Consider the following 26,737-nt stretch of genomic DNA (forward strand, 5'->3'; position numbering starts at 1 on the left):
TCTTCCATAATTTCAGCAGAGCTCTGAAATACCTGCTTTTTTTGTTATAAATAAACCCAGCTCGTTATTCTACTATATGCACACAGCAGAACATTTACCAGTGCCAACAGAGATATACTTACTATCAGTTGTTTATTTATGAGGTTCAGTGGAAGGAAAGGTAGAATGCTTTTTGCACTAGAGAAACTAATCCTTCATCATGATGACCAGATTCCTTAATTAAAGGAATTCCTTAAATAAAGTTGTGACAACCTGTCAGTTTAGATCACAGAATTGTGGAATTGTTTTGGTTGGAAAATACCTCCCAGATGATCAAGTCGAACCGTTAACTTAGCACTGCCAAGCCCACCACTAAACCACGTCCCCAGGGGCCACATCTTCATGGCTTTCAAATCCCTTAGGGATGGTGACTCCAGCATCCCCAGATCCTTTGCCACCTGGCAGCCTTCCAGCTCCTCTGCCCCAGCCTGGAGCTGCAGCGAGTTGTTGTGACCCAAGAGCAGGACCAAGCACTTGGCCTTGTGGAACCTCATACAACTGGCCTCAGCCCATGGATCCAGCCAGTCCAGATCCCTCCTGTATGTAAGTTTGTAGTAGATAGTAGAATGATCTGCTAGATCAACATTCCTTTTGTCCAACTTTGCCAGAGTGAAAACACACAAAGGACTGGAACTGCCCTTTCAGTTTTGCCTCATGAAAACAATTCTTCTTCTCCTCTTTTGGCAAAATAATTGATATCCAAGAATGATGGCAGAGATCTGGACAATGTATTAACTCTTTAGTCAATCTCCTGTGCTGATGTTCTGTGGTTTCACATAACAGCTTTGTCCCAAGGGTGGAACCTTCCTTTGCTTTCCCAACAATTACTATCTTACAGCTTTTGTATTTCCCAATACACTGTGTCTCAGAGAGATCAGAATCCAATTTAAATGTCAGCCTACTTATGAATAGGAGAGCTGATTGAACAAACAACATAAGAACTGCCATGAGATACTGTTACACTCCTTCAATAATGACTTTTTCAAACACAGAGCACAGTAGCACTATTTAATTTGGCACATTCAAATCCAAATGGTTTCCTACAAATTATCCTACAGATAATTTGTCAGTAGTGGTGTTTCCCATTTAGGAACAGTATCAAGTAAGACAACCATGATGGGGTAATTCTCCATGGATTTGTGGCTCCCATTGCATGTTTTCATTCCTGATGCAATTAGAAATCAAAATGCATGGAGACAGCTTAAAGTTTTCAATTTAAAACACAAAGACAGAAGTGGAGTAACATGAGAACATCTGACCTCACTGCCAGGGCACCTGTCCTAAAAAAATGTACATTTTAACTGGCCTACTCAGTCAACTCTGGGTCAAATTCATATTGGTTGTTTAGTCCAAAATACTTTCTCTGATTATACTGGTGCCTTATGGGTGACTGTATTCCAGGCAAGTGCATCACCTGCAAGACTGATTCGCAAGACACCAAAGAACAATTCATAATTTTTGTTTTCCCACAAATAGTAAACTGAAGCTGTACACAAGCACATGTCAGCTCCAAGCAGGCACACAGAAGTCCAGCCTGGCTAAGAGAGGTCAGCAGGACCTCTGACTGACGTATTGCTGCTGAGGTTGGTGAGAGCACAGATAAGTAAAAAGGGGGAATTACCTTTTTTGCGCAGAAGAACACTGGCATGTTTCCGTCCATTTCTGTTCTCCACATGACACGTGTAGTTATCCAGGTCTGCCTCCTCTACAGCATCGAAGATCAATGTCAACTCAACTTCTTTTTCTCCAAGATGTTCCCTGAGGAGTCTGAAAGGAAGGATACAGTCTTTGCTTTAACTGAATTAACACGGATGGCAGATTCCCAAAAGCACTATGATTTTTCAGCACAAGACAGTGTTTCTTGGCCTCCTTCACTCCTGGAGAAGGACTTAAAAGGAGACTCGTTGCCTGAAAGAGGCTTCACAGAGGCATTTTTCATGACCACCAAAAGGCTTTTTCTCCTGCCATGTCTAGTGAGGAGCTGAACCAAGTGCAGGAAGAGTGGCCATGAGTGCAATGGTTATGTGTGGCTTCCTTACATTGGCTCCATCAGAATTAAATGCTAAAAACAATGCTTCTTTTAAAAGAAGTGACAAATATCCATTTTCCAAAAGCAGGATGTGCTACTAAGCCATCAGTGAACAAACTACAGGGCAATTTAAAGGCTGGGTATTGTGATACATTTTAATTCAGTCTGGAAAATCAACAAAAGGAGATGTGTTACTCTCTGGTATTTTCTTCTATTTTCTGGGGCTAGATCCTGCCATGTACAGGGAACAGTGTCAAGAACAAGAGCTCTCTGCTCCTTTGAGAGGACAGAGGAGACATGCAAAATCCCCACAAAGGGAATAAAAGTTCTAGCAGACTTTCAGGCCAGAGGTACAGCCTTTTCATGTCATTGTTCTCATGTGAACATTAAAAAGAATGCAGAGTAAATACAAGTGTTTTCTGCTGCTGACATTAAGTCTAAAAATACAATACCCTATTCTCTCAAAAGGCTTACCACTTGCTCAAGAAAAAGTTGCTGCTCCTTTGAACAGGGAAATGTAGCATCAAGTAAAATCTTCCAGGTTCATTTGATTCTGTTTGTGTAATGCTGCACAAGAGAGTAAACAGAAAATGTGGGGTGCCCTCACAGTCACCTGTGAACTCACCACTGCACGTGGTACTTCAGTGAGTCTGTTCTCTGAAAAGACTGTGTACAGCACTGTGAGGTAAAGGTATAAATAAAACCCAGGTTCATCAAAAAAGAAATATTTTCTCCAGAGACTGAAGGGAGGAAATTGGGCAGGAAGTAATGAATCAGAGTGCTGCCTGCTCTGGATGGAAACTGCTGCTGGAGACCTTCACATTTGTCAGTAATGGCCAACCCCAAGCTTCTCTATTTTAAACCAAAGTCATTTTGCGTACACACATTTCCTTATGCACGTGATTTCACATGACATCCATGGAACTCCAAACAAATTGAAAACAAATCAAAAGAGAAGTATGAGGGCATTGCACTAGACAATCAAAAATGCAAGCCTGACTGCTATAAAACACATCTCTGCAGTAACTCAGAAGAGGCACCAGAGCATCCACAATTCAGCCTCTTTCACTGTGACAGCATAACTTGTAAAAAACCAAGTGGAAAAACATTAGTTTAGAAACAGGGCGTGTGTGGGTGTATGGGTGTGTGTTGCATTTGGAAACTTGGATTGCATCTTTTTTATTTTCAAATTCACTCTCATTGGTTATGTTTCTTTTTTCTTTTTTTTTTCTTTCTTTTTTTTTTTTTTTTTCTGGTCCATAGTCCAAGTGGTGAAATAGTGGAAGAAAGGTTGTATTTGCATAATTTCTGGCCAGAAAAAAACCTCTTCAGAAAGCCTGGTCCATTTGCATACTCAGCCTAAATCACTGGGAGTGAGATAAATCAATTCTCATTTAACATATTAATCTGCTATATCTATATAAAGACTCAGGAGAGTCTCTCTTCTCTGCTGGTAAACAGTATGCCCAACAACTTTTGGTCTACAAATCATGCTGCAAGGAACAATATAATTATTAACAGAGAAGATATCTGGGAAACTAATCTGGAGCACTCTGTGAATGCTCAGGTTTTCTTGTGTACTGTAATCAGGATATTTTACACAGAAAAAAATGAAGACAGGTTACAATTAAGATAAAAGAAGCTGTTATTTTTATCTATATCTACACTACATTTATGTAAGATAAAATAATTGACCCTTTACCTAAATTTAAATAATACATGATCAGCTAAAGAGGAGCTTTTATGAAAAAAGAGTATCCCATATATTTGGACTGAGAATTGTTTTCTACATATCTTACAATTGCAATTTTTAGCAAGGGAACTCTTTAGAGTGGGATCTATTATGAAAACGCCGACAAACATTTAAGCAGTATGTTGGCAGCAAAGTGTAGAAAGCTCTTAGTGGGGTTAAACCTTTCATTCCTGCTTTTTTGTTTTTCTTCTTTTTTCTTTTAACCATTACTCTACACCTATATTATTGCCACAGAAATGCACAGTTGGTCACCTGCAATTTTTTAATACATATGCAACCATTAGTTAATTGCATTAATTAATTAATTGTTGTGATTGGTTCAGAGAACATGGAGCACAATATTTTTGGGTTAGAAAAGGAATACACTATCAACAAGTAAGACCTTAAAGGTGCAACAGCATTTGCTACACATCCAGAAGATGAAGCTCTGTCCCTATCTGAGATGGGGAAAATTTCACCAGCATCATTGTCAACACATGCCAGCTCCCACATCTTGAGAAAATAATAACTCACTCTTCCTGGGTTGCTGAACAAACTGTAAGAGTAATTATAACATTTAATGCATAGCTAAATCAATGGCGCTTGACAACTCACAACAAACAGGATGGAAAGAGAAAAATACAAGGTGGGTGATGTAAAAACAGCACTCAGTGCCTTCTCTTTCTTCAGGCTGAAGCATTTTATTTGATCTGAAACAAAACATTTTGTCTAGTGAATAACTTTCAGGTAAGAATATAAATTTAAAAAAGGAAGTGTCATTTCAGCATAGAAATGCTTTCTTTGAAAGTTATCCAATGGTTTGGATTTTCCAAGTCCTTGGTCATATTTTCCCAGTGCCTGTATGCACTAAGTTGAATCTGAATTTAAAACACTTTTACTTTGAGACCCTATTTTCCTAAAATTTTCAGTATTTGTATGATCACAGATAACAAGGCCATAAGAAACCTTCACCTGGGTCTCTCTGCAAGACTAAGGCATTAATTGCAAACCTTTACTAACCTGCATGAGAGTTGGAGAGTTGGGACTTAGCAAAAAGGAAACTTTCATTCTTTATAAAGCTGAAGATCTGGACTGTGAACAGGGTTATGAAGTCAGCTCCCTTCCTTCTACTCCTTAACAGCAGGCTGTAGATGAAAGGACAGATCTGTGTGTACGCAAGTACCTCTCCAAAGCAGTCATTCAACTGGCAGCACAACAGTGACCTTCCCTCTTGCATTCCTGCACCGTGTTTCTTGTTCTCTGCCCGGAATTTGTCTCCTTGAGTAGTATAAGCTTTTCAGGAGAGGGCTGTTGCTTCCATACTTCTCTGAAAAGTACCCAGCACATCAGCCAGGCAGCTATGGGAGTTCTGCCTCTTGCCCCCAACACCCCCTCCTAATAGAAAACAACATCCTCATCTTGTCTAAGCATTTCATAACCATCTGTTGACTACTGTGGGTGATAAATTAATCAGAAGAAGTAAGGCTGCCATTCAAAATGTCTCCATTCACCTCTTTGTATGCCTCTAGCATGAGTTAAACTATTTCTACTTTAAAAATGGACAAGAGAGACAAAACACGGACAAACATACTTTACAAGATTACAAGCATTATGACTATTCTGCAGGGTTGCCTGAAGAAGAAAAAGAAGCAACTCACAGGTGGCTGAGAGAGCAATATTTATGTCTGAAAATACTTTGCCATGGCATAGAGCTGGTGTTGAAATTTGCTGTGGGCTCTTTTGATAATTAGGTACAACTGACAACTCTGCAGACAGGCTTAAAGACTCTGATTCCTTCTTTAATAACTCTGGTTCAATTTACATGACATTTTTATTACTGCTGTGAAAAACCCACCTGGCAAGCAAAGTCTCTTTCTCCTTTCCTCCCACACATGTCTAACACTTGGGGATCTTAATTCAAGGGAAAGCAAGGGGGCAGCTCAGACAGGGGGTCATTGCTTCCAAGTCCTGCAATGCTGATGAGCTACTTTTTATTATGAGGCTTTGTAAAAAGGTCTAATAAAGACTGAGAAGCCCAGAGCTACACAAATACTACTCTTGGCAAAGTGTGCTTACCAAAACCCAGTTTCATGGATTTGATTTGAACAGGAATGCTCAGGTTACACACATCCTTATGTTAGTGCTTTCATGACACCACTGTGAGTGCTAACCATGCACACTGGGGATGGGTGGTTTGTGCTCCTGCACGTCATTAATTTGCAAACCTCAGCTCTCATCATACGCAGAAAATCCAGCAACACAAGCGATGGGCATAGTCCAGGGTAAGGACAGCACCAAAAATTCAGAGTGCTACTAAATTTGTGAACTAATTTAAGATAGGGGATGCAGAGTTAAAATGTACCAAAGGAACAGCCAATGGAGTATCTTGGTCTGGTTGTGACAATTCTGTACTACTCTTAGCTTCTCAAAATGAAATGTCCTGGTAACACCACAGAGAAGCAAACTGATGAAAAAAGGCATCTAACCAGCAAGTTCACCATGGCTCATCAAATTTGAAACACACATAACAATTTTTAAATTCATCAATAAATACAACTGGGTGGAGGGTGTGGGCTGCCTCAGGGCACTGACAGAACAATTAGGGCTGCTTAGTTCCCCTGAAGCAGCACACCTGTAATGGGACACAAAACCAAGAGCTGTTACTGGCAAAAAATCATTTGCAAAAAGTAACCACTTCAGTTGCCACAGCTACTTCTAAATAAAAAAAGGGGTGGACTGAGACACTGCTGGTAATGATACAGTAGGTTTTGAAAAATGTTGTTTTAAATGCTGACAGTGTTTACAGGAGATTAGGTATGTGATAAGGAGCTTTGCTGAAGAGAAGATTCACTGAATTGTGAAGGGTCTGCAAACTGAGTCAAAGCACTTTAGTGGAAAAGCAAGTTGTCACAAATTAATTTGAAACATTAATGTGTAATGAGATGGCACAACAAAGGACAAGTAACAGCCTTTTCAAACTCAGTTTCACTAATATATGTACATAAAGGAAAAGTTTTGAACTGTGCTAAAGCTGGAGTGCTCTTTAAATACAAATCTCAAATTGTCCTGATGCAGAGGGACAACATGACCAAAATCACCCTGTTCATATATATACACACCAGAGAGGACACAATGTCATGAAGTACTGATTACTTACAATGGCAGAAGTTTCCAATAATTGCTTTTTGTGGTCAGAAGCACAAAAGAGGACTGTACAATGGCAGTATAAGATAAATTTAATCTGTGTGCAATTAAGTATATCTTAATAACTAGTGGCTAAGTGGCTGAACTTCAAATTATTGATCAAGTAATAAAGCAAAGGAATCTCTCTCTGCCTGCTCTCTAAAATCACCTTTACAAGAAACAAAAAACTCAGACACAAGATTAAAAAAATGTGCCTTGGAAAGTGAAAAGACCTTGGCTTTCTTTATAAACTATATTTATTGTATCTATAGGAGTTGGGACCACCTTGTCCATAGTATAACCACAACTTAGTCTTTGCTCAAAGAACAATAATCAGGTAATTATTAAGGAAGAGAATAAGGTGCTGTTAGGTGCAAATTCCATGGAAGTTCATAGGGATACAAGTGTGTTTTCTTTACAACTTACATCAAGGGATAACCAGCACCTGGGAAAAAGCCAAGCACAAGTTGGATATTGGACACAGCCACTCCTTTCTCTCCCTTACATGTTAAGCCTGGAGAAACAAATGCTGCTTCTTGAAGGCTCTGGTTAAGGCACACCAAGAGCTGTATCACACACACACAACACATTCAGGAGAAGAAAAAAAGTCTGGTGACTTTGACAGGAGACCATTTGTCTTCAAGATTAACAGTGGTGCTGAAATAGATGTCATCTTGCCAAGGCGGGGTCCGCGGGATGGCTGCAGTGTACAGCACCATTCCCACGTGGGCCTAAAATCAACCCTCGGAACACTCAGGATGCTTCAGCTACCAACCGTCAGGGGAATTTGATAACAGATTTTCAGGCATATACACAAGCTACTCTGTCTTTAGAGTGTACTTGCTACAAAGGAGAGGGAGCAACTCACACAGCCCTGGCTCCAAGTCATCCATCACTCTTTAGACAGAAAACGATTTCCACTTTCAATTAAAAACTTGTCAACCCAACAGGCTTGTGGGACATACAGTATTTTCAATAGCAAATAAACCAAAAAGTACCTGACTTCGCCTTCTCTAATGTGACCTTCTAATTCTTCTATGAATCTTTCCCCTTTCATCCAGTAGATCATGGGGCCTGATTCTCCACTGAATCCAAAGAAAGCTCTGCAGGCCACAGTCAGTGGATTTCCTGAGGACAAAAGGAAGAGAGAAGATTAGAGACTTTGTCATAGATACTAGTGAGAAAATTATTATAAGAAATATCAACACCTTAGATAAACCTCCTTATGAAAAATTGGAGGGGAAAAAAAGAAGGAAAACCATAGGAAAAAGAGTGATGTTGATTTGCATCTACAGGAAATAGCTGTAAAATGAAACTCTGAGGTCGTCCATAATTTAATTTTTCTGAGAAAAATAGTACATGAACAATGAGAAGGTATGGAAATAGTGGCAACATCAGGTGACACCAGACTGGTTGTTAAAAAGAAAAAGGTGATTTCCCTGTCAGACTCCTGGGATCTCTACCAGGACTAGAGATTTATCCCTAAAAGGCAGGTAAATCACTGAATGACTGCTCCTTATCCACCCATAAAAAAAGATGGAAAAATAATTTCTTCCTCACTTAGATAAAAATCAGATCTTAATCAAGTCTTGGGGAGCTGCTCAGAGAGCTTTTAAAGATTCCCAAGAAATACAGGATGCCAGTCTGCACCAACACTGATGTTACTTGTCAACAGGCTTTTGGCAAAGGACCAAACTTCAAAGCATTATTCAAGCAATAGAGTAAAGAACTCTTCCTTTCACCTCTGCAAAGATACTTCCAAAAGAGAGAAAATAAAACTTGGAAATGAGTCAAATTTCTTTTCTCTTCAAGAATTCAGCATTTAGCTGGGTTTTCATTTGGCTACACTTTTAACTGTTCTAGATAGCCCAGGACTGTGCTTACACTGCCAGGACAGATGGCTGTCTGCCTGCAGAAGACAAAAACAAACAAAAACCAAAAAGAACGGAAAAACCTCCAACAAGTCAGGAAATGCAGAATAACCACGCCCATTCCCTCCGTATGCACATACAGCTACTGCACCCACTTTTCTTTGCCTATTTTACTTCACATAGGTGCTCCGGGTTATGGACCAGGGGTAGAGTCAGCAACTTAGATGGGAGGACAGACCTCATTTAATGCCAGTGGAGACTTCTGCTGAATCTTTCAGGGCCTTGATCAAGCACGGAAAGCCTAAATAATAAGTTTTACTGTATTCGAAAGAAATGTTTTATTATTTATTATTCTCCGTGTCAGCAGGAGACTCTCTTGGCTGAAATAGAACAGGCCTACACTTTTCAAGGAGGGGCTAATAATTTGGAGCACGGCACTTGGTTGAACATGGGCTAATGGTTTCCCATGATTGATTTACTGTGCCATAATCAGTCACCTCTTTTCTGCCCAGGAGTGATAACTTGCTGTGTGCACATTCAGAGCATATCAGAGCTGTGTGTTAAAGTGCCTTTGCCTAAACCCACATAGAGCTGTCCTGAGTCAACTACTTGCACTTGTCTATCTATTATTTCAGTGCCCAATTTAAGACATGTCTAAAGAGCCTGATTAGTCAGGAAGCACAGCACTCCCAGCCATGGAAAATCAGCCGCCTTTAAATTATTTCCAAGTCAAGATCCAAAATTACAAGTCCTTTTGAAACATTAGGATACAACAAGAAAAGATTTAAAGGCTGCACTTGAGTCTCTGTTTCTCAAATAGCAAAAGACAAAAATGGAAAATGTTTATCCTGAAAATGTTTTCCAGACTCTTTCATTATCTCCATATTCACGATGAACTCTGGCACCACAGCTGGCCCCTGAACACATGGAGATGCTGGCAGATTACACAACCAGACCAGACACACAAGAAAGAAGAAGGGGTGGATATTCAGTTATCTGCACATCCCACAACACTGACGACCATCAGAAAAAGTTGCAAACTTCACTAACTAATGAAGAGTCAGAAACACTTCTAGGCAGACATTTAATTCCACTACAAGCTCACCCAGCCCTGCGAGGTGCTGTGTGTTCTCCACAGTAGAAGGGAGAACTGGAGCCTCTGGCTGTATCCACCTTACCTTTTCCCAACATGCTGAATGCCTGTGTGGTGTGACGTCATTTGTGCTGTTTGTCTTGGAGTCACGATACACATCTTTTTAAATACCACTTGGTGATTCCTAACATATGGCTGCTCAGTCCATGCTTGATATTAATGGAAAAAGGCATTGTAGCAATGTGAAAAAGAAAAGGGATAGACGAGGCCTATCAGCACTGACAGTATTTGCTCTTTTCCTGGCACACCAGGCTGGATGTTAAGTGTAACAGGCAAAATATCTTACACAGTGTGCTTTTCCTCAAACCAGCAGATTTTTACTTAAAAAACAAGCCCTGATAAATGAAAATATTCCAAGGTGAGACTAAGATTTCTATACATGCAGAGTAAATACCCAGAGGTAATAATGTCTGGTTTGAAGAAATAAGTTATCTACACAGATAGGAAAACCTAAAAACCCCAGCTGCTGGTAGACAGCTTCTGTAATAAATAAACCCAATATAAAGCATCAGGAGCCTTTACCATGACAACCTGCATGCTCTGAATGTGCCTGGGCAGATCTATTTCCTAGCTTTGCCACCAGGGAAACAAGCAAAATAAACTAATACCATGAATGGGAAAATCTGGAGTGAGTTTGTATTCTCAGCTCAAAGTTTGGTACCACACCCCATAGTCCATCTCACCTGCAAACCCATCACTGATCAGAGGGTGGCATAAAACACTTTTTCTCATGGAACAACTAATTTTTATCTCAGTAGCAGAATGAGTCAGGTCTGGGTTGACCTGATCAGTCCTGGAGTGGAAAGAACTTGGACCTTGACTTCAAGGTCCCATCCAAACTCAAATTCTCACTCACTGTTCTGATACTCCTCAAGACGGTAAGGACATCTCACTCTTCTATAGCTGTCTGAAATAGCTTCTGGTTTATATCTCTCATCACTCCTTTTGACTCTGGAAGTGGGACACCATCAGAAAGGTAACACTGACTTCCTTGCAGAACTTCCTTGCTTCACCTCCACAAATCAGCCTCCATATGGAAAGTAAGAGTAATTTCTCTTCTGCTGCTGTATTACCACACAGCTACAGCAGCAAGCTGTTACTACTGGTTTTCAGGAACTTTAACCAATTCCCATTCAAAAAGGAACATGGCTTGTTTCACTACATTGCCCCCCAAATACCACAATACTAAAAATGAGGCTGAATTCTGTGGTCCCTAAATGCATCCTTGAATATGTGGAGAAACAGGCACTGAGCATGGAAAGTACCCTTTTGCAGGTCCTGGTTTTAGGGCTGGCTTCAAGCCATGCAATATTACACTGAGCCACAGTTCCAGGCAGAAGGAACTAGTAGGTAATTTATAACTCCAACAATTCATCTTGTGTAAGGCCCAAACTTTCGCACATCATTACTGCTATTCTGCATGACCTTCAGTAATTCCACTACTAACTGGTCTTATTAAGAAATATTCCCCTTGCATCATTTAATGAACAACATCAAAATTCCTAGAATGAATAGTATCCTAAAAGTTTTCCATTTACAGATGGATTCTGTTTAGATCTGATAGACATTTCAGATGCCTTTTTACTTAATAAAATACTTTGCTGAAGAACAGAGAAAATTATTAGTGAATTTCTAAAGAATAAACACTTAAGGGAGCGTTTGAAGAAACAAGGAAAGAAAGTAGAAAAGCTTGTTTGCAGACATCACTGAGTCTTCTGCTTTGCTGGGGTCTCCTTGATACAGTTAAGCACCAGGTTCGGCAGAAGTCTCTACTTTAGCTTTTCTCCCTGTCAGTCAGACAGGCTTGTTGCAAACTCCCAGCTGATAAGACACAACCACTGGAAGTAAAAAATTTTATTGCTGAATCTTAATGTACAATTTTCACCTGTCCATTTCCACAATAAATCTGCATGAACTCTACCATACATTCAAGCAGCTTTTTTTTTTCTGACAAAGAGAATTCCACAGAAATGCAATTACTCAAGCAAAAGAGCTGCCTGATGGTGGTAGGAGTATTGGCTAATGATGGAAAAAGGGTCTGCAAAGGAATTTAGTCAGGAATGGTTCGGAATGTGCTTAATGCAAGGCCAACGTGCTTTGACAGAGAATAACAAATTCTGCAGCACAGTTTCTCTTGAATGACACATGCTCCAAGCATAAAGTAAATGAAGCTTAAAATACCTAAAAGTTGTTTCTGTCTTTTAAAAACTTAAATGCCAAGGCTGGATGACTGACCAGCATGGAAGACAAAGGCTCTTCACATCTGGCTTATGCCAAGGCATTTTTTGGGATTTTTTTTTTTTTTAAATGCAGATTGATAGTTTGCTCTTTTTCACTTGTTTTGCACAAGCAGGTATATTTTGTGGCTTTGAAGCCCACATCACAGAATGTGCTTCCAGCAAACCATACCTTCACTCATGGAGCACATCATCTGAGAGCACCCCCATCAAGCAGCCAAAGTCATCTGTGAATCCCTGGGTGCTATGTTTTTTCCGATGGCTTGAAACATGGATTGTTTTTCCTTTTCTTTTGCATTTTTGTGCCAGATAAAACACTGCTCTCAACAAGCCTGAACTGAAGTAGATGAGCCTTCCCAGCTAGTGGCAGAACTGACTGAAAGTGCCAAAGGCCTCCTTTTGTACTAAGAAATACCAAAGGTCAGTCCTGCACACGTTGCTAGCTGGATTTACATCTTCCACTCCAATGGGGTGCTAATCCACTGCAGTATCACTGCTTTCATCTACTGCAGGGCTGGGTGCTGCATACACATGGAAGGGAAGATGGGTGTGCAGTGCTGCCATCAAAAAGTCATTCCATCACTCCAAGTCCCTCTTATCGATGTACATGCATCTTGTAGCTCCTCTCTGATAATGGTGCTTGTGTCTCTTTCCCTGTAAGACTAGGAGAGAACTATGAGTGCTACCAAAGGAACAGCTTCCCACTCGACATATGCAGATGTTTTGCAGGCGCTTCATGGGCTTTGTTTCCTTCATTTGCTGAGACAGAGGACAAGAAAGGTGAGTTACTTATCACTTCTCAGTAAGTGTATTCTGCAGGCTGTCTGTAGAACCGAAGCTGACTTTCCAGGCTGCGAGGTCACCATGTCACTGACAAGAACATTATTGTTCTAATGTGCTTTACAAGTGCTAGAAAGTGGCCAAAGAGCAGCAGAGTAATTTAAATTCCCCTGGCAAGGCAGGCTGGTTTGTATACAACCCTGAAGTAAAGAACACATTTCCTTTTCTTTCAGAAGGACATCCTGGATAAGAAGATATGGGAGACAGAGCTTATGCCCACAATTTATTCACAAAACAAATGCCAGAGGCAACACAGACCTTGACTCATGAAAAACAATCTCTGTGTGTGGTAGCTTCTATCCAATTAGCAGAGAATGTCAACTGTGCCTTGCAAGGACATCCTCTGAGCTGCTCTCCTGTGCTGAGCAGTGACTGCAAAGCCAGCAGTGCATGGAGGGGGTGCAGGCCAGCCCAAACCATGGCCCTAGCTTGGCTGGCTGACACTGGGCACCAGGATGAGATGCTGGGATTGTGAGGGTGGCCACAGCAGCAAATGGTGCCCACTCAAGGTCACTCTTGCAATCGGAGCCCAGCCCTGTGGCTGAGCTGCTAAGCACTAAACCTCTGCTCACCAGTGTCCTAGAGTAGTCAGGAGTATTTGGCAGGGCAGCTGAAGCTGTGCTTGGGCTTTGCTTGTGTCATCCAGCTCAGCTGATTACCTGTTTCCCAGTTCCCTCTCAATACAGACCTGCAGTACCACTCATGCATCAGGGGCTTCAGCCTCTGTTCCTCTCATCTGCTTAGGTGGCACTGAAATTCTTCACAGATTTATCCACTACTGAATTTAGTCAAACCTCCACAAAACCCACAGATAAATTATCCCTTATTTTCCCCATACCATATCCCAGCATCACTGGATCAGAAGTTCCATGTTTTGTTTCGTTCAACAAGATTAATAAAGACAGTGCTAATTACTGTACCTGGGCTTCTCTTCCCTCCTCTTTTACCTGGATATTCTACAGAATACAGGCCTAGCTGTGTGCTAAACCATGTTATCCCATTTAGGTAAAAGTCTCCTGAAGCTTAGTGACTAGTTTGAGAATTACTGGATTCAATGAAAATAAAACATACTCAAACCAAATTATTTTCCCTCATCAAAAAACCCATAATTACAGAAAATCCTACAATATTTCAAAATTCTATTCCAGCAGCCAGTAGATTCACAACTGGATATGAGCCTTCCAAACATCTGCATAATTAAAGCTCAGCCAGGAATTAATGAACTGAAAACATTTTAAAGAAAATTAAGAAACTTGCTTTGGATAGTGATAATAATTGCCTTAATAAGATAAATTAATAGTGAAATCAAACCTAACTAGCCTCCAGACATTAATTTCATAACAGTTTAAGAGCACTTGAAAGCACACCCATATAATATATATATTTTATTAGATTTAGGCTCCAAGTTTCTAAAATAAGCAGACTAAAGGAGGTGCTCTTCCCCTAAGCAAGGCCCTATGCTATGAGCTGCACATGCAGCCACTACAGTAATATTCTGGCAGCTGTAATGATGTATAGGAAAAATAAATGGCAGTAGTACATAACTTAGAGTAAGTTGGCTCTTCACTCATATAAGAACTTTTTGACGAAGGCAAGTCTCTGTCAATAAAAAAAAAGAGACTGGCAAAAACTTTGACAAGAAAAATGCAAGAGATCTTTAGGTCTTTTTTTTGTCCTCTGTAGTTTACGATCTTAATTTTAACTTTCTTTCTTGCTCTGCTCTTTTTTCTTATGCCCTGAGACATCACAAAACACACAGCCATGAGATATTTGTGCTTTTCTGTCTCACTCAAGTGAGCAAATAGCATATATAAAAAGTAGGATAAAAATAACACCAACAGCAAGCAGCAAAACTCCAAGCATGAAACAAAGCAACTAAGCCTCTAGACAGTTTGTTGCCAAGATCACAAGTCAACGCATTTGCTGTAATTCCATACAGCTCCAACCATTGCTAATTTAAATCACAAAATCACGAGCCACTGCAAGAGCTGCTTGTAGACTTGGCTATTGACTGTAGCTCCCACAAAGAGAGAAAAACAAAACCAAGAAACACACACAAGGCTGAAATGTTGCTGATAAAAATTTATCAGATGTTCCAAAAATGAATCAATCAAAGCAAAATCACCTGCAGAAGTTTAAAAAAAAAAGAAAAAAAAAAAATCCAGAAAAACATTGCAACTGCTACCTCTTCCCCTTGCCCCCCAAAAAAGTTAACCTCAACTAAATCCTGTAAAATCATTTATCCCATTTTCAGACCTGCTTTGGGGTCAGAATTTAAAATCTTAGTCATTGAGAGCAGAGGTGTAACTGAAAGTCAAGGATTTTAGCTTTTCAGTTGCTCACTTACAATGAAGACAGATGCTTAGTGGGATTTCCAGAAGCAGCTTGACAGCTGCCTAGTGGGACTTCCAGAAGCAGCTTGACAGCTGCCTTGTGCTGGCTTTAACTTGTGTTCAATGCTGAGGTCCTTCTGAATATCTCATTTCTGTGCATCTTGAGGTACAGAAACATTATTTAACAGAAATTCCCTGAAGGTATCTGGAAAATGCCCCCTTGGTGGTGGGGTTCCAAGGGCTGGGGCAGCCCAATCACAGCAAAGCAGTGATATCCAGAATAAGGTGAACTAAGCAGACAGTGTGATGGAACAAATCACCTCTCTCTGGCCCAGGCATGCTAAAAAAGGGTGAGATGTGGTAGCCTGTTAACCCCCTGATTCTGTGATGCCATGTTCCCCCTGTTCCCTGCCCTTGCCTTGGCCACTCCCTCGGTTTCTCCCTATTGGTTCCTGTACCCCAACCCCGCCCAGGGACCGCCCCTGGGCCCCTGACAAAACCACCCCACACCCAAACCACGAGGTCTCTCTCTCTTGCCGCTGAGGGTGCCCGGACAAGATGTGAATAAAGCCATCTTACCACCCTCACGGGAGACCCTTCTCTACTTCTTTGATCACCACTGTGTTGTAATGCTGCTAGCTGCTGGAGCCAGATCGAGGAGCTGTCTGAAATGGACTCCGGGATGTGACTGGTTGCATGGCCCTAGGTAACCCTCGCTGTACTCACAGGGAGCTGCAGCCTGCTAGGCAGAGTCAAGCGGTTACAACACATGCCCTCATGCCATCACAGCCATCATTTCTCCCACTGCTCTGAGAGAAGAGCAGGAATTATTCAGGGAACACTTGCTTCCTTAGATTACTGTCCCACGGTGAGAAAGAGGAACATTGTACTAGTTTGAAAACAAACCAGTGGGAGGCACCAAGTCAGAATAACAATTTAATGGAAATTAAAGAAAAAGGGAAAAAAAAAAGGTAAAAGAAAACACTGTCAAACTGACAGAGTCAAGGTACAACCTGACACCCTGTTAGGCAGGGTGGTGGTAGCAGTCTGGTAGAATGGTGGCTGCAGTCCTCTGAAGCAGTGATCCTGTAGTAAAACAGTCTGCTCTTCCTCAGGAAGTCCAGTGGTGGCTGTGTAGCTCCTGTCCTCTGGAAATCCAGTGGGAAGCCGGTGTCTCTGGTGTTCAGCCTCAGATTATATCCACGATGGGATGCTTGGTTCCTCCCTCTGGGTGGAGCATCTCACAATGGGGTGATGAGTCATGAGGCCAAGTGTTGATTAGGCTCATTAACAGAAGATAGTCCGGAGGGAGTTATCTCTGAGTCAGGCGGCAGGACAATGATGGGCAATTAACAGAAAGATAGTCTGGGGGGAGGAGGCAAGGAAACACTGCCCCACCTGATTTCAACGGCTGATGGGGATGGTAATAGAATACACTGCAACCCAGGACATTATCCACCCCTTATTCTATTACCATCTACATTATCCCAAATCAATACCTTCTTAAACTCTAAAACACACATACATATATATATATATATACACACAGTGAAATCTACACACCGTTCTCACCTAAGATTAGGTCTCCTTGTGGTACACAACGGGTTTCCCCATCTTTCTGCATTACCCACCAAGTGCAACCAGGTCCTTGAGCAAAGACAATCCCACGGATGGGTTTGCCTTTGCCTGAGGTGGGATTAATCCAAACAGTCTTTCCTAAAATACCTCTCAGGTGTACCACAGGGACTCTATCTCCATCCACTGTGTGCAAGGGTTCAGACTCGGCAGGACCAGCTCGATTGATGGACCCTCGGGTATTGACTATCCAGGTGGCCTTTGCTAAGTTCACTTCCCAATTTTTGAAGGTCCCCCCACCAAGTGCCTTTAGGGTAGTTTTAAGTAGTCCATTGCAGCGTTCAACTTTTCCAGCAGCTGGTGCATGATAAGGAATATGATATATCCATTCGATACCGTGTTCTCTGGCCCAGGTGTTGATGAGGCTGTTCTTAAAATGAGTCCCGTTGTCTGACTCGATCCTATCAGGGGTGCCATGTCTCCACAGGACTTGCTTTTCCAGGCCCAGGATGGTGTTCCGGGCTGTAGCATGAGGCACAGGGTAGGTCTCCAGCCATCCAGTGGTTGCTTCAACCATGGTCAACACGTAGTGCTTGCCTTGGCGGGTTTGGGGAAGGGTGATGTAGTCAACTTGCCAGGCTTCACCATACCTGTACTTTGACCATCATCCACCATACCACAGAGGCTTCAACCGCTTGGCCTGTTTGATTGCAGCACAGGTCTCACAACTGTGGATGACCTGTGAGATGCTGTCCATGGAAAGGTCCACCCCTCGGTCACGGGCCCATCGGTATGTTGCATCTCTCCCCTGATGACCAGAGGCATCATGGGCCCAACGAGCTAGGAATAATTCTCCCTTGTGCTGCCAGTCCAGATCCACCTGTGATACTTTCACCTTGGCAGCTCGGTCCACCTGCTCGTTGTTGCGATGCTCTTCATTAGCCCGACTCTTGGGTACGTGCGCATCCACGTGTCGAACCTTCACGGTCAGCTTCTCTACTCGGGCGGCGATGTCCTGCCAAATCTCAGCGGCCCAGATGGGTTTCCCTCTGCGCTGCCAGTTGGCCTTTCTCCAGCGAGCCAGCCATCCCCACAGAGCATTAGCTACCATCCACGAGTCGGTGTAGAGATAGAGCCTCGGCCACTTCTCTCGTTCAGCAATATCCAAAGCCAGCTGGACGGCTTTAAGCTCTGCAACCTGACTCGATCCACCTTGTCCCTCGGTAGCTTGTGCAACTCGTCGTGTGGGGCTCCATACTGCAGCTTTCCACTTTCGATTAGCGCCTACAATTCGGCAGGAACCATCAGTGAAGAGGGCATAACGTCTTTCAGTCTCCGGTAGCTCATTATATGGTGGGGCTTCCTCAGCACGAGTCACTTGCTCTTCTTCTTCTTCAGAAGATAATCCAAAAGTCTCACCTTCAGGCCAGTTTGTTATAATTTCTAGAATCCCAGGGCGATTCGGGTTTCCAATACGGGCACGCTGTGTGATGAGGGCGATCCACTTGCTCCATGTGGTGTCGGTGGCATGATGCGTGGAAGGAACCTTTCCCTTGAACATCCAACCCAGCACCGGTAGTCGGGGTGCCAGAAGCAACTGTGCTTCAGTGCCAATTACCTCTGAGGCAGCTTGGACTCCTTCATAGGCTGCCAAGATTTCCTTCTCTGTGGGAGTGTAGTTGGCTTCAGACCCTCTGTAGCTTCGGCTCCAGAATCCCAGTGGTCGGCCCCGAGTCTCACCAGGCACCTTCTGCCAGAGGCTCCAGGACAGACCATTGTTCCCGGCTGCAGAGTAGAGCACATTCTTCACCTCTGGTCCTGTCCTGACTGGGCCAAGGGCTACCGCATGAGCGATTTCCTGTTTGATCTGGGCGAAGGCTTGCTGCTGTTCAGGGCCCCAGTGGAAATCATTCTTCTTGCGGGTAACCAGGTAGAGAGGGCTCACGATCTGGCTGTACTCGGGAATGTGCATCCTCCAGAAACCTATGGCGCCTAGGAAAGCTTGTGTTTCCTTCTTGCTGGTCGGTGGAGACATCGCAGTGATCTTATTGATGACCTCGGTGGGAATCTGACGTCGTCCATCTTGCCACTTTACTCCCAGGAACTGGATCTCTTGGGCAGGTCCCTTGACTTTGCTCCTTTTGATGGCAAAGCCAGCTTCCAGGAGAATCTGGATGATTTTCTCTCCTTTCTCAAACACTTCCTTTGCTGTGTTTCCCCACACGATGATGTCATCGATGTATTGCAGATGTTCTGGAGCCTCACCCTTTTCCAATGCAGTCTGGATCAGTCCGTGGCAAATGGTGGGACTGTGCTTCCACCCCTGGGGCAGTCGGTTCCAGGTGTATTGCACACCCTTCCAGGTAAAAGCAAACTGGGGCCTGCATTCTGCTGCCAAAGGAATGGAGAAGAAGGCATTGGCAATGTCAATAGTGGCGTACCACTTCGCTGCTTTGGACTCCAGCTCGTACTGAAGTTCCAACATGTCCGGCACAGCAGCGCTCAATGGTGGCGTGACCTCATTCAGGCCACGGTAGTCCACCGTCAGCCTCCATTCTCCACTGGACTTACGCACTGGCCATATAGGGCTGTTGAAAGGTGAATGGGCCTTGCTGACCACCCCTTGGCTCTCCAGTTTGCGAATCATCTCATGGATGGGAACCACAGAGTCTCTGTCGGTGCGGTACTGCCGGCGGTGCACTGTTGCTGTGGCGATTGGCACCTGTTGTTCTGCAACTCTTAGCAGTCCCACAGCAGAGGGGTCATCTGAGAGGCCAGGCAATGTACTCAGTTGTCTGATATCTTCTGTCTCCACAGCAGCTATCCCAAAAGCCCAACGATGTCCTTTTGGGTCCTTGAAATATCCATTTCTGAGATAGTCTATGCCGAGAATGCACGGGGCCTCCGGGCCAGTCACAATGGGGTGTTTCTGCCACTCGTTCCCAGTTAAACTCACTTCAGCTTCCAGTACAGTCAGCTGCTGGGATCCTCCTGTCACCCCAGAAATAGAAATGGGTTCTGCTCCCACATACCTTGATGGCATCAGAGTACATTGAGCACCGGTGTCAACCAAAGCCGTGTATCTTTGTGGGTCAGATGTGCCAGGCCATCGGACCCACACAGTCCAAAAGACCCGATTCTCCCTTTCCTCTACCTGGCTAGAGGCAGGGCCCCTCTATTCCTGGTCATGTTGCATGTTGCTCCCTTCCGGTGAATACGTCCCTGAGGTCCCTTTAAGAGGATCGGTCATATTATCATTCAGGTACCGTCTGGAGTTCTGTGTGCGGGAGACAGGAGCAATGTTGACTCTAGATGCGCTTCTTGTGGTAGTTGTCCCTCTTTTTAGTTCACGTACCCGAGCTGCTAAGGAGGAGGTGGGTTTTCCATCCCACTTACTCATGTCTTCTCCATGTTCCTGAAGGAAAAACCAGAGGTTACCTCGTGGGGTGTATCCTCTCTCCCTGGTTGGGGGTCGCCGGCTCCTAATGGCAGAGACTCTTGTTGGTTCTGGTGGGATGTGGTAAATCTCTTCCTTAAGTTCCTTTTTCAATTTCTGATGGCCTTCTTCAATCAAGCTCCGGACTTGCTCAGCCGAAAGACTTGTTTCCACGGATGAGACATGGGTGCGAAACGGGGCTGTGACGGTGTCCTCGTAAATCCTCAGTTTGTTCACCAAGACGCCCACCCTGTCCTCGCCTTCCCTCCATTGCAGCGTTGCCAGGTAACGGGAGTATAGCTCTGGTCCCAGGCGTGCGAACCTCAACCACATCTGTGACGTGCACTGGACACCATCTGGGCTCTTAGGAAATCTCTCATCTTCTGAGAAAATGATCTCCAGCACAGCCAATTCCCTCAGGCACCGGATACCTTGTTCCATTGTGCTCCATTTTCCTTGGTGCACCTGGAGGTCTTCTTTACAAAGGTACCTGTCCCTTACACTTGTAAGCAGTCGCCGCCAGAGGCTGAGGGTTTCTTGGGTTCTCCCGATCCCCTGGTCAATGACCACATCCCGGGACAGAGATCCCAGTTGCCTGGCCTCACTTCCGTCCAGAATGGTGTCATTGGCTGCAGCGTCCCAGATGCGGAGCAGCCAGGTCAGGATAGACTCGTTCGTCTGGCGGGTGAATTCCCTCCGCAGGTCTCGCAGCTCACCCAGGGATAGCGACCGAGTGATGATCTCTGGCTCTGCCTCTTCTGCTGGGTGCGAAGGTCCTGCTGCATCCTCGTCAGTCACTATGCGGACTGATTTGCTTTTTGATTTCTTCTTCTGCACGGGGGCAACTGCAATCGGTTTAGGCTGTTCTGGTTCAGTGATGGTTTGCATGGGGACGCTGACAGTGCTTTTGGTTCCCTTCTCCTCTGTGTCAGTCTGTGTGGACATGGACGCTGTTGTCTTGTGTCTGGGTTCTTTCTCCTCTGTGTCAGTCTGTGTGGACATGGACGCTGTTGTCTTGCATCTGGGTTCTTTCTCCTCTGTGTCAGTCTGTGTGGACATGGACGCTGTTGTCTTGCATCTGGGTTCTTTCTCCTCGGTGACAGTCTGCGTAGACATGGATGCTGTTGCTTTGCATTTGGTTCTTTTCTCCTCTCTGTCAGTCTGCGTAGGCACGGTGTTTGTTGCTCTGCTCTTTTTCCCTCCCTCATCCTGAGGATGCTGTGCCATAGCTCTGATTCTAAGCATGGTGTAGATGGTGCAGGCTGTACAGAGAAGACCAAGCAGAACTGACAGCAAGTTTATGCCATCTTTGACATCCAGAGGGAATTCAATATTTTCAAAAACTGCTGTGCCTGGCCTGAAAGGCTGGAAGAAACCACTCTCTACTCCTCCCACCAGGGGCTGGGTGCGATTGTTGAGGAGATCCCAGACATAGGAGCCCAGACTAGGACAGCCAAACAAAACTGAGTATATACTCCGAATGGTATTCATCGCCTCACAGGTTATTATGCTGTAGGCATAATAAACCATTAAAGCAATTCTCATACCATTCCCTGGTTTTAACAGGAGTAATACTACAGGCAGGTAGTTCCCCATGTGAGGAAAAATATAGAGAGCAAGATACAGTACCCACGTAGACAAGCTGAGCACCATGGTGAATAGGTTTTGGTTAACACAAAATAGTAATTCTGACTTTCTCTCAGAGCTGCCCCACATTGGGCGCCAAATTATGTACTAGTTTGAAAACAAACCAGTGGGAGGCACCAAGTCAGAATAACAATTTAATGGAAATTAAAGAAAAAGGGAAAAAAAAAGGTAAAAGAAAACACTGTCAAACTGACAGAGTCAAGGTACAACCTGACACCCTGTTAGGCAGGGTGGTGGTAGCAGTCTGGTAGAATGGTGGCTGCAGTCCTCTGAAGCAGTGATCCTGTAGTAAAACAGTCTGCTCTTCCTCAGGAAGTCCAGTGGTGGCTGTGTAGCTCCTGTCCTCTGGAAATCCAGTGGGAAGCTGGTGTCTCTGGTGTTCAGCCTCAGATTATATCCACGATGGGATGCTTGGTTCCTCCCTCTGGGTGGAGCATCTCACAATGGGGTGATGAGTCATGAGGCCAAGTGTTGATTAGGCTCATTAACAGAAGATAGTCCGGAGGGAGTTATCTCTGAGTCAGGCGGCAGGACAATGATGGGCAATTAACAGAAAGATAGTCTGGGGGGAGGAGGCAAGGAAACACTGCCCCACCTGATTTCAACGGCTGATGGGGATGGTAATAGAATACACTGCAACCCAGGACAAACATCCAACTATTTATTTGAGCTACAAAGAGATGGACCACAAAGAGATGCTCCTGTCTCCTCACATTAATCTGCTGGCTCGAGGGGGAGGAGGATCCTATCCCTCACATTGCTGCTTCTTGCCAGCTTCAGGAGTTTCCAACTCTCCAGCTTGACCCTGAATTGAATTTTCTGTGGATGTTTTTGTGTTACATTTCAGTTTCCTGAGCAAGTACCTCTTGATCTTCTTGGGGAGAAAAGAGGATGAAATCTAGCATCTCTTTCTAGAGAGTAACCTGGCTTCAAAGTGAAGAAAGTACATGGAGGGGTCATCCTAACTGAGTACTATTGCCACCAATGTGGCCAAAATCTGAACGCACATGAGTATGTACTGGGTATCCAGCCACACATCTGGGTAGTCCCCACTTAGGAGGCAGTGGGTACAATCAAGGTTGCCAAGGAAACCAGCTGCAGGCAGCAGCAGACTGAAGAAATCACACTAAACCTCTTCCAACTTCTGTATTGACTTTTAAAAAAATGATAAACACCCCTAAGACATTGACTATAGGATGCATAATTCTTCACTGAGAAAGAACAAAGCAAATGCAAGCTTTTGCTTCATGCTATTGATGCCCTGCCCTTATAACAAAGTGACACTTTTGTATGCCTGAATCTAAAGAGTCACCTGGGGTATTTTCATAGTTTGTGACTGTTCACTCAACTCCTGCTTGGATTTTGGCTACCACAGCTCATGCTAAGGCCTGATATATGGTGGGATCAGCACCATGAGGTCAACGACAGAGCAGGAGAGGTGGCCAGACAGAGGCCACCACGTATTATTATCACCTCATGTATTATTATCACCTCAAAATGCTGTCTCTGTTTTGCCTCTATCCTTTGTTTGGCAGTTCCCTCAGAATCCATTAACTTACGGAAATGGTATAGACCAAAACTCCAAGCTGGAGGGTATAAAACATCAGTTTGCCCAAATAGCATTTGAAGCTGATCCAAGAGCAGCTAGACTGCTGACGCTTCCATACTTCCTGCAATGAATATACAGGGAACACCCACAACTTGATGGAGGAGGAATGATGAGCACTCTCACTGTCAGGCAGGGTAAGTGCATGACATTGCAAATTAGCCAGTGCAAATGGGTAGTAAGTTCTGTATAAGTGGATTTACATAATAAACTTATTTGGGCAAAAAGGGGATTGAGACCTTTTGTCATGTTTCTTTATTGTATTTCTTAATTAGCCTACGAAACAAAGTTTAAATAATAGAGTATGTTGCTCTGTAAATTTGGAAGGTCTGAATGGACTGTGACATCAGTTTTGTAAAAATATACTGATAAAAAGCCTAGTTCTCCCTGAACAGCTTACTAATATCTCTGTAGTGCCCTGCAGCAGGCATGTAGGGCCAGAAAAGTTTGTGCGGTTAACAGAGTATCACCTTGATGCAGGTATTTTGATGTTAGCCAAGTCCTTTCCTCTCTCTGCTGCCATGGTCCTGATAGTGCAGGAGAAAGGGATGGGAGGGCTAAGAAAAGGATGCAGATACAAAAGGCAGCAACTGCTGCAAACTTCTTACTTCCCAGCCTTCCTAACACAAATCAAATGCAGTGCTGGGTCCTGGTCAGGGGGATGAAAAGACCGATGTCAATCACCTCTGATAATGAATTAACCACAACTGTCATCTCACTTGGCCTCAGTTGTGCAGGTGGCCTCTCATCCATAGGGGACAGGACTTGCCATGGCTCATGATAAGATGATGCAAGTTCCTACTTCCCTGCACAATGGGACCACCAGGGACACAGCCACCAAGATCACCCAAACAAGAATCTACAACTGACTGATGTGCTAAAAACTCAGTAAATGCCCATACATTTTGCTGAATAGGGAGAAGGCTCCCTGTTGATTAAATTTAAGCACATATTTAAGTGCCATGCTGAGTAAGGGCAACAGTGAGTTATAAAGAAAGACTATATTTACAAAAAAGATTAAAAAATAAAAACAATATCCACAGAGCAATGTTTTCTCCAAGCGAACTCCAGTAAATAATTCCCATTTATCATTTATTTAAATTTAGAAATAACATTCAGGGAGAGTAGGAAAGTAAAACAGTTCAATAAATACAACCTGTACTTTGCTTATTGAGTGAATCAATATTGTTCGTCGGTTGTCCAATAAAGAACTAACAGGAAAGTTCAATCTCTTAAAATTTGCAAAAATTAAAGGGCACATTTTTTTAGTCCTTTTTGTTAAAAATAAAAAAGTCATGATAAAAACCCAAACAAATAGCATTAAGGTGGACAGTATTTTTAAAAATGTCAATCGCACAGAAAACTCACAGATTTACATTATTTTTTTCCTGGTTGTTTGGTTGGTTTTTGGTGTTTGGAGCTTTTTCCCCCCAAACCTTAGGTTAAGAATTTTTTAACCAACACACGAGACCTACAAAAGGGACTTAAGGATGCAACAATCAAATGTTACAAATTCAGACAAATTCTCAGAGTTAAAACTACCTCTTTTTAAAGAGATATAGTGACATCTCCTTGTGCTCAGTAATTTGAGACACAATCTATCCCATCAGCAATTGAAAAGGACCTCGTTATTTTTTCTGTAACAGATGTGATTTACAGAAGTCAAAGCACTAATTGCCCTAAACCTGCTAGCAGTGAGGACTCAGATTTACCCTAAGCCTCTTGCCTTGCATTCAGCTGATGGTATTCACATTAACCACATATTAAATTTAATTTTAGTTGCACAGGAATCTAATAGTCTCATTTTTCCCTAGGTGAGTGCCAAACCATGAAGTCTGTAACTCAGAACTCCTAAATTCTGCCCCATCACCTTTTTTTCCCCCTGGATCTTTGCACACAGTGAAGGCAAAATCCATGGTTTCAACTTCCCCGTATCTACCTAATTTACCCCCATTCCCAATATTGCTGATTGACAATAATTCAGAACACTCCAAAAATTAAAAAAACCAAACAATCAACCAACCCCCCCCACTTCCCTGGCCCAAGCTGAAACTTCTGCAAAGGGGAATTGTCTTTAAATTCATGGTGATGAGATACCACTGGCTTGCAGAAAAAAGTGGGAATTCCAAGACTGAGCAGGGAAATCACTCAACAACTGCAAAATTCTGCTGGATAAACAAAGAAAGAAAGATGTCTCTGCAAGGACTAACACTGGCCTTCTGATCACAGCAAAAGGATGATAACAGTGCCTTTGGCTCACTGCATCAGAGGAGCAGGGGCCAGCTCTGCTTTGAGAGGGGGCAACTGAAACCAAGGCAAGCTACAGATACAGACCTGTCTGGATGGCACCAGCTTGTCCTACTCGCCACCAGCATGGGATAAAGCAAAGTCCACATCTCATGTGCTTGTGGGACTACACTGTGAGAGAGGGGAGCACAAATTCACCCGAAGGTGGTCCCATTGCCTTGCAATTTCCCAGGTGGCCACACGGCTTGGTTGTGGATTCCCCAAGGCTATGGCAAATGGCACTAACAGGTCATACTGCGAGATGAAAGTGGGCTCAGAGCAAGAGATCCTTAGACCTCAATCTGATATGCAAAGCACATGCATGTTTAAGAAACCTTTTTTTGAAAGAATAAAACCCCCAAAATCTATTAAATAAATAAATGTCCTTCATCTCTACCTGCATCCCCCTAGCAGCTCTTGGGGAGAGGCCTGTCGTGTCTTCTCTAGACTTGCAGGAAGATGTTATGAATTTGAGTCTGAGATCTACTGAGAAGAGGGAAGCTATATACCCTGCTGTGGGGAACTCAGTGTGAATTTCCATCTGTGAAAGCCTTGTTATAAGCACACGTTTATTCAGAGCAATCTCCTGAGGATTTAGTGTAAACCTACGTGGTTGATCTCAAAAATACCATCTGCTCTTCAAACCCAAAGGGGAATCAGGAAATAGGGGCCCTTTGCCTACCATGTTCACAGTGCTGTCAGCCCTGTTATGCACAGCAGCAAAGCCTGAGTGACCTCCTGTCTGGCCCAGGTAAAAATTCAAGCCTGTT

At 43.4% G+C, this 26,737-nt stretch overlaps 1 protein-coding gene across 8 annotated transcripts in view; it reads right to left on the reverse strand.

Moving 5' to 3' along the window:
* The window catches only part of IL1RAPL2 (interleukin 1 receptor accessory protein like 2), a 396,752-nt gene that overhangs the window by 20,503 nt on the left and 349,512 nt on the right, over positions 1 to 26,737 (reverse strand). For all 8 annotated transcript variants that reach the window (XM_019290846.2, XM_039571946.1, XM_039571947.1 and 5 more), the window contains 2 exons: positions 7,982 to 8,111; positions 1,661 to 1,806 (listed from right to left, as the gene is read on the reverse strand). In XM_019290846.2, coding sequence (XP_019146391.1) covers positions 1,661 to 1,806; positions 7,982 to 8,111 — 276 coding nt within the window. The remainder of the gene's footprint in view (positions 1 to 1,660; positions 1,807 to 7,981; positions 8,112 to 26,737) is intronic.

The sequence above is a fragment of the Corvus cornix genome, chromosome 4A (genome assembly GCF_000738735.6).
Source record: "Corvus cornix cornix isolate S_Up_H32 chromosome 4A, ASM73873v5, whole genome shotgun sequence".
NCBI lineage: Eukaryota > Metazoa > Chordata > Aves > Passeriformes > Corvidae > Corvus > Corvus cornix.